General features: G+C 40.5%; 1 protein-coding gene across 25 annotated transcripts in view; it reads right to left on the bottom strand.

Annotated features, from left to right (window-relative positions):
• Nucleotides 1-13,701, bottom strand: part of camk2g2 (calcium/calmodulin-dependent protein kinase (CaM kinase) II gamma 2) — a 90,332-nt gene that overhangs the window by 7,363 nt on the left and 69,268 nt on the right. For 4 of the 25 annotated variants that reach the window (XM_050070895.1, XM_050070898.1, XM_050070900.1 and 1 more), the window contains 4 exons: nt 6,544-6,589; nt 2,412-2,487; nt 2,069-2,163; nt 493-744 (listed from right to left, as the gene is read on the bottom strand). In XM_050070895.1, the coding sequence (XP_049926852.1) occupies nt 512-744; nt 2,069-2,163; nt 2,412-2,487; nt 6,544-6,589 (450 nt within the window). In that variant the 3' untranslated portion in view covers nt 493-511. Of the gene's footprint in view, nt 1-492; nt 745-2,068; nt 2,164-2,411; nt 2,488-3,776; nt 3,903-4,294; nt 4,400-6,534; nt 6,590-8,144; nt 8,190-10,967; nt 11,049-13,701 lie in introns of all 25 variants that reach the window. The other 21 variants (XM_050070882.1, XM_050070884.1, XM_050070885.1 and 18 more) reach the window with 14 other exon arrangements.

The following is a 13,701-nucleotide window of genomic DNA, read 5'->3' as shown; positions in this document are numbered from 1 at the left end:
CTTCCTCTCTCATCCTCCTCCCTACCTTCCTTACTTCCTCTCCCCCTCTTCCTCCCATCCTAACTCCCCCTCCCTCTACCTTCCTCTCCCCCTCAAGTCCTCTCCTTCTCCTCCACTCTCCTGTCCTAACTTCCTCTCCCTCTCCTCCTCTTTACCTTCTTACTTCCTCTCCTTCGCTTCCTTTCCCTCTCCCCCTCTCTCTACCTTCCTCTCCCTAACTTTCTCACCTTAGCCTCTCCCACTCAAGTCCTCTCCTTCTCCTCCACTCTCCCGCCCTAACTTCCTCTCCTTTGCTTCTCCTCCCTCTCTAACTTCCTCTCCTTCATTTCCTTTCCCTCTTCCCCCTCTCTACCTTCCTCTCCTTTTCTTCACCCCCAATCTCCCCCTCCTTCTCTCTCCCTTCCTAGCCTCCGCTCCCTCTTGTACCTTCTCACCCTCCTTTTCCCACTGCACCCTTCCTACTGTCATCACAGAGAGACTTTGTCACCTTACCTGGGCCTGGGTTGTCAGTTCACTGCAGTGGTGCAGCCGGTGCTCCTGAACAGTGGAAGTGCACGTTGAGCCATTTGGCATCGCGACGGTGCCACACGCGCGTCTCCTCCGACTGACAGGAGCGCGGCCGGCCCTGGCTGTCCATGTACTGCGTCAGGCGGATGTAGGCAATGCAGGCAGCATCCTCACCGATCAGATGGACGTGGGGATTGAGGATGGTGGTGTGCACGGGCTTGCTGTTTTTACTCAGCACTGTGGGGATGGAAAGGTGCAGTTCAGCTGTTTTGTAAATGGACCCTTCGAAGTGGCGCCAAGTAACAATTTGAGAGCATTTAGCTGCTACCATAGGCAACATATCTTGACAGCTTCAAACAGCAGGAAGAGCTAACTGTTAGATTAGATTAGACTGAGGGGTAAGTGAATGTATACATGCATCTGATTAAAATATGTTTCAACAAAAATAAATAATTATAAATGTCTCATCATTTTACACACATTTCCACCAAAATTTAGCATAAGTGCTAGATCGTAGGCAACTGGACTTGCAAACAATCCAGTTGCCTATGATCTAGCATTTAAGATTACCATGACCTGGATGACTGAGAATCTTCACCGACACTGGGATGTCTTTTTAGAACCTCTTTTCTTAACAGCACAATACACATTTGTAAAGGATGACACACTGCAGAGTTTAATAGGCAAATATTCCTGCCAATCTGATATATTTATATCAAAGTTTTTGAAGGGATCAACAGACCACTAAATTGTTTTTTATTTTACAAGCAAAAATGCCCCACATTCTTTCGGTCCAGCTTCTAAAATGTGAATATCTGCTGTTTTTCTTAGTCTTCTATATTGGTAAATTTAATATCTTACCCCCCCCCCCCCACAAAAAAAAAAGAATTAAATTAAGTAATCAAGTTACCCTGTGGAGTTTTGCACAACCACTAGTAATGCTATGGAGACAGACATGTGCACAAGGACACAGTACTGCAGACGCTTACATGCTATTCCACTGACTGGTCGTTGGTGCCAGAAATACTCCGATCCTCCAACAAGCAGATGGAGACATAAAATACAATACTTTTCAATGTATGTAATATTCATTCATCTTGCACATTACAAGCATGTTGGCCCGATTTGGATAATTTATTTTAAAGCCACTATCAGCTAGATATATGATGTGCCGAGATTATCGTGCATCCCTAATTCTCAGGGATACACCCAACAGGTTCTGGTGAGAATCACTGAATTAAAACATATCTTATGTAAGAAAACACAGGGCAACTATAATTTGGCAAAACTGCAGTCTGTCTGTCAGGTGACACTGGCTGCTCCTTTCCACTGCAACACTTTCAATAATCTGTATTTCAGCCCATAATCTGTTTAAATCCTGATTTTAGAAAATACATTTCTTTTGCTTTGATAAATAATTGCACAACACTAATTTTAGACTGAACTCTTGTCAACAAAGGCCTACTACAGTGTGTCCACTATATTCAAAGAGAACAAACAAGCACTACAGTAAATTGATTAAAGACTATGTTACATAAATAATCAAGGCTGAGCAACTTACGGTTCTCAAAGTAGAACTTGTGAAAGTCCATGCCCTCCACCAGGTTTCCAAGAGCCTCTGGCTCAAAGGAAGTCAGTCCAGGGTCACAGATTCTCCTGTCAGAGGAAACACAACCAGAAATAAACTTTGGCTTAAGACTTTATCCTGCTGTGAAAAATGAGGAGGACTAAATACTGCAGATCAGATGACATGACTTTTAAAACTATGTCAACATCAAGGTGTGTTTGCATTTAAATGAAAATCAATTAAGAGTTTCTATGTGTTAAAAGTGATAAAAAACTGAGCCTCAAACAAAGCCCTTAAAAGATTACTTGTGTTTTTTAAGGTGCATTTGCAAACTTACGTGTAAGCCTCGAAATCCCCGTTGTTGATGGCTTCAATCAGCTGCTCTGTCATCTTTATAATCTCCTGTTTACGAGCTGAGAAGAGAGAATGAAAGGAGGAGAGGGAAGACAACCAGAGGAGGTTAAAAACAGTCAGACATTTGGAAGCTGAACATACAAATACCGCTCACCATGCTCTCCCTAAACTCACTGGAAACCTCTGACATTTGAAATGAGTTCATCACATGGGCACCGCCCTCTGGTAATAATGACAGTGACATTTGAAGTCACCCTTTAGAAAACAAAACAGACTGTCCACTTGCCATGTTAGAGACACCATCAAAAGTATTGATGCTCAAGAGTCCACTGAATCCTTAACTTAACTCTTTGGTCTCACAAAACAAAGGACAAATTATTTTTTCACATTTCATAGTTTATGGCAGTGTACTTTTCTGCAAGGACTCTGCCCTCTGCCTATACTTTCTTCTTATTTTATGTGTTCAGGATGCTATTTATAAAAAGCTAGTGACCTTATCAGTGCCGCCATGTACTTACCCGATTACTTGCTGTATTTTAATTAAGGTTTAAGAAAAGTCCAAAAATCACTCATAATTACTTAAACAAATATACAATTAAAAAAACATTAAATTATCATACAACAGTAAGTATGAAGACTTTGTATTTCATGTGCAGGTTTTATTAAAAAAAAAAAAAGAATTGAAAAATAAGCAATAAAACCTTTCCCATTCATGAACATCTCTACTGATCAGTAGAGCAAGTTATCTGACTTTTTGGAGGTATTTATTTACGTCGTTCTGCTCAGTTACCCCTCAAAAACAGAAACAGACTACTTCTGAAAACTTCACCACAAACAGGACACATGCTAAGATTGATTTTTTTGCTGCTAACATCCTAGAAAGAAGCCATCTGTTGATGTCCAGTGAAAATGGCTCAATCAGGCTGATGTATGTGCAACAACAAATTTTCGAGATATCAACAACAAATCGTTGAGAAGACAAACCAACTCTCAAGTGACAACTCCAAAAATCTTTCACTGTGCAAACACACAAACCCACACAAATAAAATCAGCTGCAATGTGTCAACTTTAAAAAGCCAGATTCTTTGGGAGCAGGCCAATAAATACTAAAATACATAAGGAATTCAGAGAATGTGGGATGAACTCATTAGAAAAGCACAAACTGCATGCATACACACTGAACATGCAGCTGTTGAGCCAGAAAAACCAGCTCACAAATCCTCCACATCTGCATGTAACTCTGTGTTCATAAGTCCTCAAACCTTGTGCCATCAGGCGGCACAGAAAGTTAGAACAGACGTTATGAACAGGAGCCTTTGAAGAAGTACTGCACGACCTGGCACTTACTCTGCAGCAGGTTGCGGCTGCTGCCTGCGGGAGGTGACAGAGCGGACTCTGGTTCAGGACGGGAGCTCTGAGCTGGACTGGTCTGAAGGACACTGGGGCTGCTAGTAGCCTCCTGCAGGGGACCAGCTGCAGGCCGGTCCAGTCATCCCAGTAAAATAAAGTCATATTTAGCAAAGCTGAGACGACATGAATTTATTTATTTACATGGTATTTAACATTGATTGTTCTGCAAAAAAGCAGAGAAGTAGGAAATCAGACTCCAGACACAGTTATAGATAAATGTCTGAAAGTTTAGAGGGGGAGCAGTAGCTTGCAGTCAGGCCTGGCTGCCACTAGATGGCAGCACAGGAGGGCAGAGGGGAACTTGTGCAGTGAGCTGGTGAAGAGTGGAAGATAAAAAGCCTTTTTGAGAGCAACATGTCTTGTTTTGCTTGTAGTATAGATTTGTTTGTTGAGGAAAGGTCAGGACACAAAGGTCAGAGCTAAGAGCTGAATCAGGTAAACTGCTGCAGACTTACAGGTGGGTGGAGGGCAGTGAGGAGTCAGGGTCTGGGTCTGCTCCTCAGTAGTGCTGCACTCGCTTAACACTCCACTGTCTGTACCAGCAGACTCAGAGGCAGCCACTGCCCCCATCATAAGACAAACACAAATAAAGTCTGAGGATAATTTTAATTCAATCAAATACTTATACTTTGTAAAATTCCAAAAATAGTTGAATAATCAAAAAAATTGGTAGTAGCAGCTACTACTGCCTACTGTCACCGCTTTTCTGTCACTACTGAACTGAGTGTCAACAAGACATTTACAAACATCTCCTACAGCTGTGGGAAATTATAACAGGCAGTCTTCTTTTTTTTCTGACAAAACTGTTTATCAAGAAAACAATCATCAGATTAATCAATAATTAGAATAATCATTATTTTCAGCCCTAATTACAAGTTCCCACAGCCTGATGAGACATCTTCAAATTGCTTGTCTTGTCTGAGCAAAGTCCCAAGTATTCAATGTCGCTGACATAAATACAAAAAAGCAGCAAATCTTCATATTTGAGCAGATCTGAGATTAGATACTTGCTTCAAATTATCAAAACTTTTTTGTTCACTTTTTAAACTTTCCATTGTATCGTAAATCACGAAGAAGACGACGCCACACTGATATGGAAAGCAGTGAGTTGGAAACTTGCTGCAAACACAGAAGTAGTCAAATCTGATCCAGACACCAGATATCCAGAAACAAATAAGTTGGACAAGCAAACCTCTTGTAGCCACATGGAGATCGGCAGCCTGTTGCACCAGCAGACAACACACTTTTGATATTATTTAAAACCTACATGCACACTCAGGTTTGATTCCACAGAACAGAGATGCAAAATATTACCATATAAAATATTCATAAGTTCCACTAAGTTGTGACTCAACAAAACTGAAATAGGGGTACAAGAAATAATTTGTTTTGTTAACATTAGTTTATAACCACTTGATGTACCTTTTCCTCCCCTGTGTAACCAACAGGCTACTACCCCTTACACTCACATTTTAATGTCACATTTTTTTGTGATAAGTCAAAGAAAACCAGATGCTAAAAACAAAAATATTGTCCATTATTTGGAATATAAGAGTGCAGAAGTTTATTTTTTATGATTCATTCACTCAAGATGAGAACTGCCGCTTGCATTGCTTGATTTTCTTTAGGAGAACTGAACGCTGCAGATGAAACAGATGTAACGTCCCTCTTTGCAACACTGTTCGGTTGACTTCTATATGCTGTGGCGTAAATAGAGATGGTGCAACTGATCAAAGTCAGGAGTTTAATGTGAAATTAAAAATTTACAACGTAGCAGTTAGTGTTAAGATCCTCAAATAATCAAACTCACTATCAGCTGGTGCAGAAGGCTGCAGAGAAACTTGTCAGCCACAGAGTAGTTGGTATGCAGATACAAAGTATGAGACTTTCGTTGCCTCATCTTCGTGTCCTGTCCTTTGTTGACCTTGTGATTTTGTGTTAGAGGGCAACCTACACTCTGCTGATGCATCCTGACAGTGTTTGTATTTCAGAGTAGACAACAGAAATTATATTACATGTAGCAGATGCGTTCATCCAAAGCAACTTAAAATAAGTGCATTCAACTTGAGAGAAACACAGAGGACAACAGGCTCTTGATTGCATGTTAGTGATGAGCCACTATAAGATCGAGTGCTGGTAAACCCACACAAAGCTGCCTTAACTAACTGGATTAACTCTTTCCTGGAGTTAGCTCTGTCCTACTTCATTCACCTGAAAACATTTATAGGGTCATCACCGAGCTGAAGACAACTGATTAAAGGCTTAAGTGGCGTGTGATGCTGGCATGCACACACTCACGCACACCAACGGTGACAATGAGGCAAAGAGTTTTGCTCTGGTGCAACTGAACAGCATGTAGCTGGAGACAGCAGTAAACAAGATAGCAGCACTGTCATTAGTCCCCATACATGCACAATGTTTACATCCAACTCTTCATGTCATATTTGTCTTTCCTGTGATGCTCAAAGGCATCTGTCTTTTTTTCAGCTACTAAACCTAGTGGATCTCCAAGCCTCCACGACCTTGACTGAAGCTGAGCTGACAGCTGCCTGAAACCTCTGCCCAGTAGACATGCATTACCTCAAATATAAAGTGAATTATTGTTTTATTTCTCTGAGTTCTACACAGTGACAAAACTTAAGTTATCAAGTGAACAAAGAGAGGCATGCAGAGTAGGTGAAAGTTGGACAAGTACCTTTCCTACCTTTCATCTCCTCCTCTTCTGTGTTATTACAGCTCTCTGTGGAGCCCTGTCAGACAGAGAGGGTGGAAAGACAGAGGTGGAAAGAGAGGTAGATGGACGGAGGGAGAAGAGAAATAGCAAGACAAATTATTTTTTAATGTGTAAGTGAGACAGGGTTGGGAAGCTCTGGACCATACCGACATACAGACAACCTGATGGACAGATGGACGGGTGAATGACTCCCTCCCAGGAGCACAAACCAGCCAGGACAGCAGCGAGGGGAAGCGCAGAGAGCCACACATACATGAGCAGCAAAGTGTGTGAGGAATTTAAAATGGTGTGACTAATTTTGACAGGGAGGAGTGTGCGAGTGTGTGTTAGTGTGTCAGTGCTGCTTGAGAGGAAGCAAGTCAGGAAAGTGTCAATGTAAAGAAAACTGAAACAGCACTGGCATTTGAATATCTAGTGACACTAGTGTTTTGCAAGCTTGTACACCAACGTAGCAGCGCAAGCAGCATGGCAGTTGGTGCCTATTTTAGTAAAGTCTCTGATACAGGTGTTTGAAGATTAATGTGTGATAGTGCTGCTGTTAAACACAGTACGTGTAGGATTTTCTCTTTTATATAAATTTGGCGTGGTGATGCTGTATGGATCCTGATGGTACCACCTGAGTAATTCAATAATTGTGCAGTGTTTAATCATAATCAATTCAGGGTTTTCTGGAGTGTTTTACAGTGGAGGCACCTCACCCAAAACTGGGAATACTTCTGCTTGTGTCATAAGAATTATTAAATTCTTTTGAAAAATAATGGCAGGTTTTTAAGCTTAAGAGAAAACTTAGAAAGCCAAATGTGTGATGGAGCAGTGGCACCACATCACACATTAAAGGCCATATATTTGTTTAAACCATCATCTAGTAACTTCACTGACAACGTGAAGAGTTGCATCAGGATCTATCTGATGCAGCTCAACATCAATCACATCATACGCTCGCTTTGCAGTAACTTAAATGTCAGGAAAGTTTAAGTTGTGAAAGTCGAGACAAACAGCCAAATCAGTCAAAATTAGGTGACGATACGTAAGAACCAAAAAAGTCTGCACTGACTAACTTTAAAAGGTATTTTTAATTTATTACATTTGCATTTAAAATTGTGCATTAATAAACTCAAAGTTAAGAAAAAAACATACTAAACTTGCCATTTAATATTCTATTTTCTTACTATATCTTTAAATGAATGGATAAGCAGTGCAGTATTTTTAATGTATTAATTGATTATAATAAAACACTGAAACATTTATTCCAGTGGCTCCATAATAGTGCACCTTCACATTCATTAAAACGTGAGCATGTCTCACAACAAGCAGGAGCCGTGCTGATCTGTTTCCAGATTTGGGGAGTTCACAGGATCCGACTCTCCTGTGAAATCCCTTCTGGTAAACAGGAAGAGAAATAATGAAACACGCTGACAGAAGCCAGCTCACATTAGGTGCACAATGAAGCGTAGAGTCGTTATAGCTGACAGCGATGTATTGAGTGTATTTAGAGAAAATCCTCCACGAGTTACCTGTGTGTGTGTGTTAGTGGTGGCTGGTGGCTAGAGGTGGGAAAAGGAGGGGCTTACCTTGGTGCCATCAGCTGGGTTGTGTACAACAGTTGTCTGGGCTTCCTGGGGGGGAGGTAGGAGACACTTTACCATGCAGGGAGGGGATGGGGGTGGGTGGGGGAGATGGGCACCGGGGAAGATGCCAGGGAATACCAACGAGTTCAATGGCGACAAACACATAAAACAGACGCATGTGCGCACACCAAAACAAAAGCACGGGAGCTACAGTACAGAGGCTGTGGAGCATTTGTGGTGATTCAACTGATGGCTGTAGATGTCAGGGTGCTCAGTGTCAGTGTGTTCCCAGGAATAGGATCATTTAGAGTCTCCGAAAAGCATGAAAACAGCCGTGAACACAGCTAAACACATACTCACCAGGCAGGGCCATGGCAGAGGACGAGGGTTTCTGTTACGTGGCTGTGTGTGCATGTAAGTGTGAGTGCACGTTTATGTCACCTGGAGGTTATTCAACAGTTTTGAAATGCAGTTTGCTTCAATATCCAAATGGAAGTTACAACTCTAGTATATCCAATATAGTGCCTAATAATTACGAAAGTATCTTAAAACCAACACTGATGCAATGATGATCTAAGGTTGCAACACTCAAAAAACACAGAAAAGACCATTTTATTACTTCTGCTTTGGCAACAAGCCTCCATATGAGTGCCACAAGAGTGCCATCTTCCTCTTTCTATAAAGCAGAAGCAATCATCATCCGGTCTGATGAAGGCCTGTTTACTGTAATGTGTCAGCCATTCAGCATAAAGACATAAAGTTGTAAACTGAGGCCACAGTATTGACTTTTTTGTGTTTTCCAAGTGTCGCTGTCCCAATTCTAAAGCTGTTCTCGCCTAAGTAGAATAGTTTGAAAGATGCTATTGGCTTTAATGCTAAGCTAGTAAATGCACACTAGCTATTACCTGCATGTCACAAACACTTTTGAGTTATGACCCACGTGAATTTGTCCCCATCACAGCCTACCATTAAGCATGATGACTGTGTGTTTGTGTGACCACTCCTCATCCCCAACCTTGACCCTGCCACAGAAACATTCAGCACAAAGCAAATTCAAGTAACCCCAAGTACTGCATTGTTTGGCAAACAAACCCACGATATACTGGTTTAGTCAGTATGTCAGTCAGTCAGTCAGTCAGTCTCTTGATCCCTATCACCACTGGACCCAACATCCAGAAACTACAACCTTAGAACATCCAGCCCCTTCAATGACATATGGGATTATGGGGGAATCTAGCCTGGAAATTTCTAACCAAACTTAGCTCAATGCTTTGCCTCAGTTTTCACAATTTTGATAGTTTGGCATCGACAGCTTACTAACATCTGGTGTGCAGAATTCAGCACTGGCATTATGTAGAAAACAATGTCCATCATGTATTTGTACTTTCTTGCAGAGTGCTGCATGAGAAGAACAACATCACCGCTGTGTCTGTATGGTAAATCTGAAGCGTTGTGATTAATACATTAAGTCTGTTTGATTTGTATAACACATTGTGGCATTGTTGCTTTACATGATGCTATTTGCCAGACAATAGAAAATGTGAAACTAACAACAGTCGGGAATTTGGACAGAGCCAGACCAGCTGTTTCTCCCTGCTTCCAGTCTTAATGCTAAGCCAATCTGCTTCCTGCTCTAGCTCAGTACTTAACGTGAGACCTAAGTCATCTTCCCAAAATGTTGAATTATTCCTTAAAACCAGTGATACTCAACATACAGCCCTTGTACGATGGGGTGCAGGGTCGCCCACCAACCATTTTCTGATTCACCAATGAAAATGAATTGATTCTCACTGGGAATTTGGGGGGATTTTTTGAACTTTGAATATAAATAAAGTGCAAGAGCGCATAAAAATGCATCACCATGGACCCCCCTGACAGAGGTCTATTTATCTATATACTAAATATAAATGTTTGTTTATAAACTGGCCCCTGGCTTCCTGTCATTTTGTGTGGACCCTGGGCAATGTGAGTTAAGTATTCCTGCTTTTCACTGTTGGAACTATGTTAAATATATTTAGTAATAAGTATAATCTCTGGCTATCATATCAGGCTGGATTAACAACCACCAAATATATTTTAAAACCCCTGGCATTACTGTAAGAGCTTAATTTCGATTTAAAGATCTCAATGATTTCATTGATTTGTCTTGTTCAAGCTCTATTTTATGTTAAAGCTCAATCCCATCATACATATGAACACAGGCTGCATCCTCATACAATTGTGATCTCTATTACCCGTCCACTCCAGCTCCTGTTTCACCCAGAAGTCCTTCACATTCACATATCCAAGAGCAATTTGTAAAATGCCGTCTTTTGATGCAGTACAGGTTCAACTTTTTTGTTGTTGTTGTTGTTGCTTTCCAAGAAAACTGCCATAAACCTGTTTTTCTTAAAAGGCAAACCATCAACAAGGAGTCACCAGAATGTGGCTGAGCAGAACTTGATTGAAGTGTCTGCTGTTGTACCGCAAAATGAAAGTCATTTGTCTACCTGTCAGTGTAGTGCACTGTGTAAATATATATAGGAGTGTGTCCACAGGAGGTCTGGGTAAAACACGAGCCAGGGGAGACACTCGAAGGCACAAACCAGTCGTTCAATTTTAAAGTCATCAAATCCCCTTCCAACATCACAGTTTGTGTTCAAAACAGAAGCAAAGAGGCAGAGGATGAAGGACGAGAGAGAGGACAAAGTACAGGAGAAGATTTCATTTAACATGGGGTGAGACACGAAAAGATGAGGAGACAGAACTTAACATTAAAAAGGTGGGAACAATGAAATGATGCTGTAAAAAAAGCAATGTGAGAGAAACCAAATAGAGATGAGGTACCATTGGTGCTGAAGATGACATGCTGCTGTCTTTGGTGCTGCTGCTGCTTACTACACTGTTTTTACTGTTGGTTCCCTGCGACTGGGGCAAAGAAACACAACACAGAATGACTCCCGCTGCTCCCACTGGGTCTAAACCATAAACCACCCTATGGGAATCTCAGGTCGAAAACAGGAATAGAGCCATTACACGGATCAATCAGCTGCACCTTGCTGCTTTGTGCACTTTAAAGGGCAGCTGTTGTTGTATTCTCCTGTCTGTTGTGCATGTAGCTTCTGAATAATCTTCTTTTGATCATCAGGAACTAGTTGAAACAGGTTAAATGTCCTGCTTCAACAACAATGTGAGTGCACTGACTTTCTAACTTGTTTAATAAATATTTTTATTTCTATTATAAAGCTGTGTATTGAGCGATCGGAGGGCTCTTTTGAGTCTAGCGTCCTGGCGTATGCCTGCATTTAATGTCTACAACTTTTGCAGACATTTAACAACGATAAAAGAAAAAGTACAAATACAGAACAGTTAGTCAGCACATGCATTTTTTTTTAAACAATGAACATATTTTCAGATTGGATTTTAGGTATTTTTCCAGCACATTTAAGAAATAGGTAAAATCAACATCTGCTGGGATAAAAGGAGAAATCACAAATCTGTATCTAAAACAAGCACCAGAAATTGGTGAGCCATTTCTGGCAGAAACACAGCCAAAAATATGCAGAAAATAACTTTATAATAATGGTTACCAGTCCAGGTCTGTGCATGCAGTGAAAGGCCTTAATGACAGGTTGTTCTCTAATTGTGGAGAATAGTGTGTGCATGCATGTAGGTATGTACCGTACGTTATCGCCCTTCTCTAGCTCATGCAAGGTCAGCTTGAAGACAACATTAAAGCCTATTTTACCCACAAATCTACTTTAGCATAGCTGCAACTGCAACTAGTTAACCTCAACCCTCACACAGCCTCCTGCACAATCTATCACAATATAGTTTTACTGAATGTACTTTACTTTAACTGCATTGATGCACCCTACTGAGCACAAGTTTTAATTAAACTGAAAAAATGAGTGTCACATTCACTGGCTGCAGTCCTGGGAAATCAATGGATTTAATGAAAGTCATGATTTTTAAGTACATTCGAAGGTATTAAGATGCATTTATATTGTGTTTAAGTAAATATAAATACATTCTTGCTAATTCTATTGCAGTGATTCCACTGATAAAAGTCATAATTTATGAGAAACAAAACAAAAATATTACCATATGCACACAATAATTGCATAATAAATGGTCTGTTTATTATTAAAGGGGAACTCCACTGATTTTACAGATAAAGGGCAGGTTTAGTAGTCATTCTAAGTACCATTCTGAGAGGCAGTTATAATCAGGGTTCCCACACACTTTTACCAACATTACATTTTCAAAACTTTTCCATAATATTTATCCCATTTCCATGAATTCAGTTAAATAGTTTATAATGGATAGGCCTACATAGTGATACAGCTGTAGAACTGCATTATTAGACACACACTTTCTAGGCATTTGCAGAAAAGCAAACTGCTAGCACTTCTTAACTTTTCCCGCTCATTAGACATTCCCGCTGCCAACTAGATGCATGTGCCAGAAGACCAAACCCACATATATGGTACTTCACAAAACATCAAGAACATGCCCCTTTTGGGGGATGTCAGTGCAATTTCACACGTTTGGATTAAAAGTTTTACAAGTTTGTATGTCTTTATTTCTTATTAAAAAAAATTTGCTTTGTAGACTAGTCTAATAATTATTTTGCTACCTTGCCTGAACCTGAGAGTTCACAATACCTTAATAAATAAAGGTTGATGGCCATCATGCCCCTTCAGCCTTGCCGCATCCAATTGGATCAATGACCCAACACAGGATGTCTATACATGTACAGATGTCCTATGTCCTACAAAACAGCTTTTCAGCATGTTCCTGTTTTTCTCCTTAAGAAAAATAGCATTTTTGTCAACAAAAAGGTGGCGCAGCCTTGGGAATGATGAGATGCCAGCCTGGTTTCTATGTCTAAATGATAAATCATGTGTGTCTAAATCATCTGGTTTCTCAGTTTGGGATTGGAGACTACAAGTATTAATAGAAAGTTGAGGAGTATGAAAAACAATCAGGGAGGGCCTAACAAAAAGATGGTATTGGTTGCATTATGGGAAATGTAGGATCTAGTGTCTCTGGGCTTGACCCATACTACTTTTTTATCTCAGCTTTACAGAAGTGTAATTCAAAAGATTAAATATATGGAGTACACCTGTATTATCTTACTTAATGCTCACTCAAATACTTATTTTGATCCTGTTTTAAACCAGAGCAGTGGTTCTTCTACACAACAGAGGCGCAGATTATAGCTGCAGATTAAATATGGAATGTGTGATGTGAACAAGAAAACACAGCTTGAGCTGGACTCTCCCCTCGGCCTCAGGCTAACTTGAGGGGAAGGAGAAAGAGTAGTTTCTTGAATGCAAATCAGTATTCCCACAAGGAAGTTAAGAGGTGTGGACGAATGGTTAATGAAAGGTTAAGAGCAAAGTGCTGGGAGGTTTTTTAGATGTTTTTTCTACAACTTTGAGATGAGCGAATACCCAAGTGTGGCTTTAAAAAGTATTTTGGCAGTCTCCCCGGCCAACTAGGAACATCTTCTAACAGAAAAACTAATGTGCAACACTGAGGCCGACAAGGCAAACTACACTTCCTTCAAGAAGTG

The sequence above is a fragment of the Epinephelus moara genome, chromosome 19 (assembly GCF_006386435.1).
Source record: "Epinephelus moara isolate mb chromosome 19, YSFRI_EMoa_1.0, whole genome shotgun sequence".
NCBI classification, from domain to species: domain Eukaryota; kingdom Metazoa; phylum Chordata; class Actinopteri; order Perciformes; family Serranidae; genus Epinephelus; species Epinephelus moara.
Note: the sequence above shows the minus strand (reverse complement) of the source record. Positions and strands in the feature narration are given on the sequence as shown.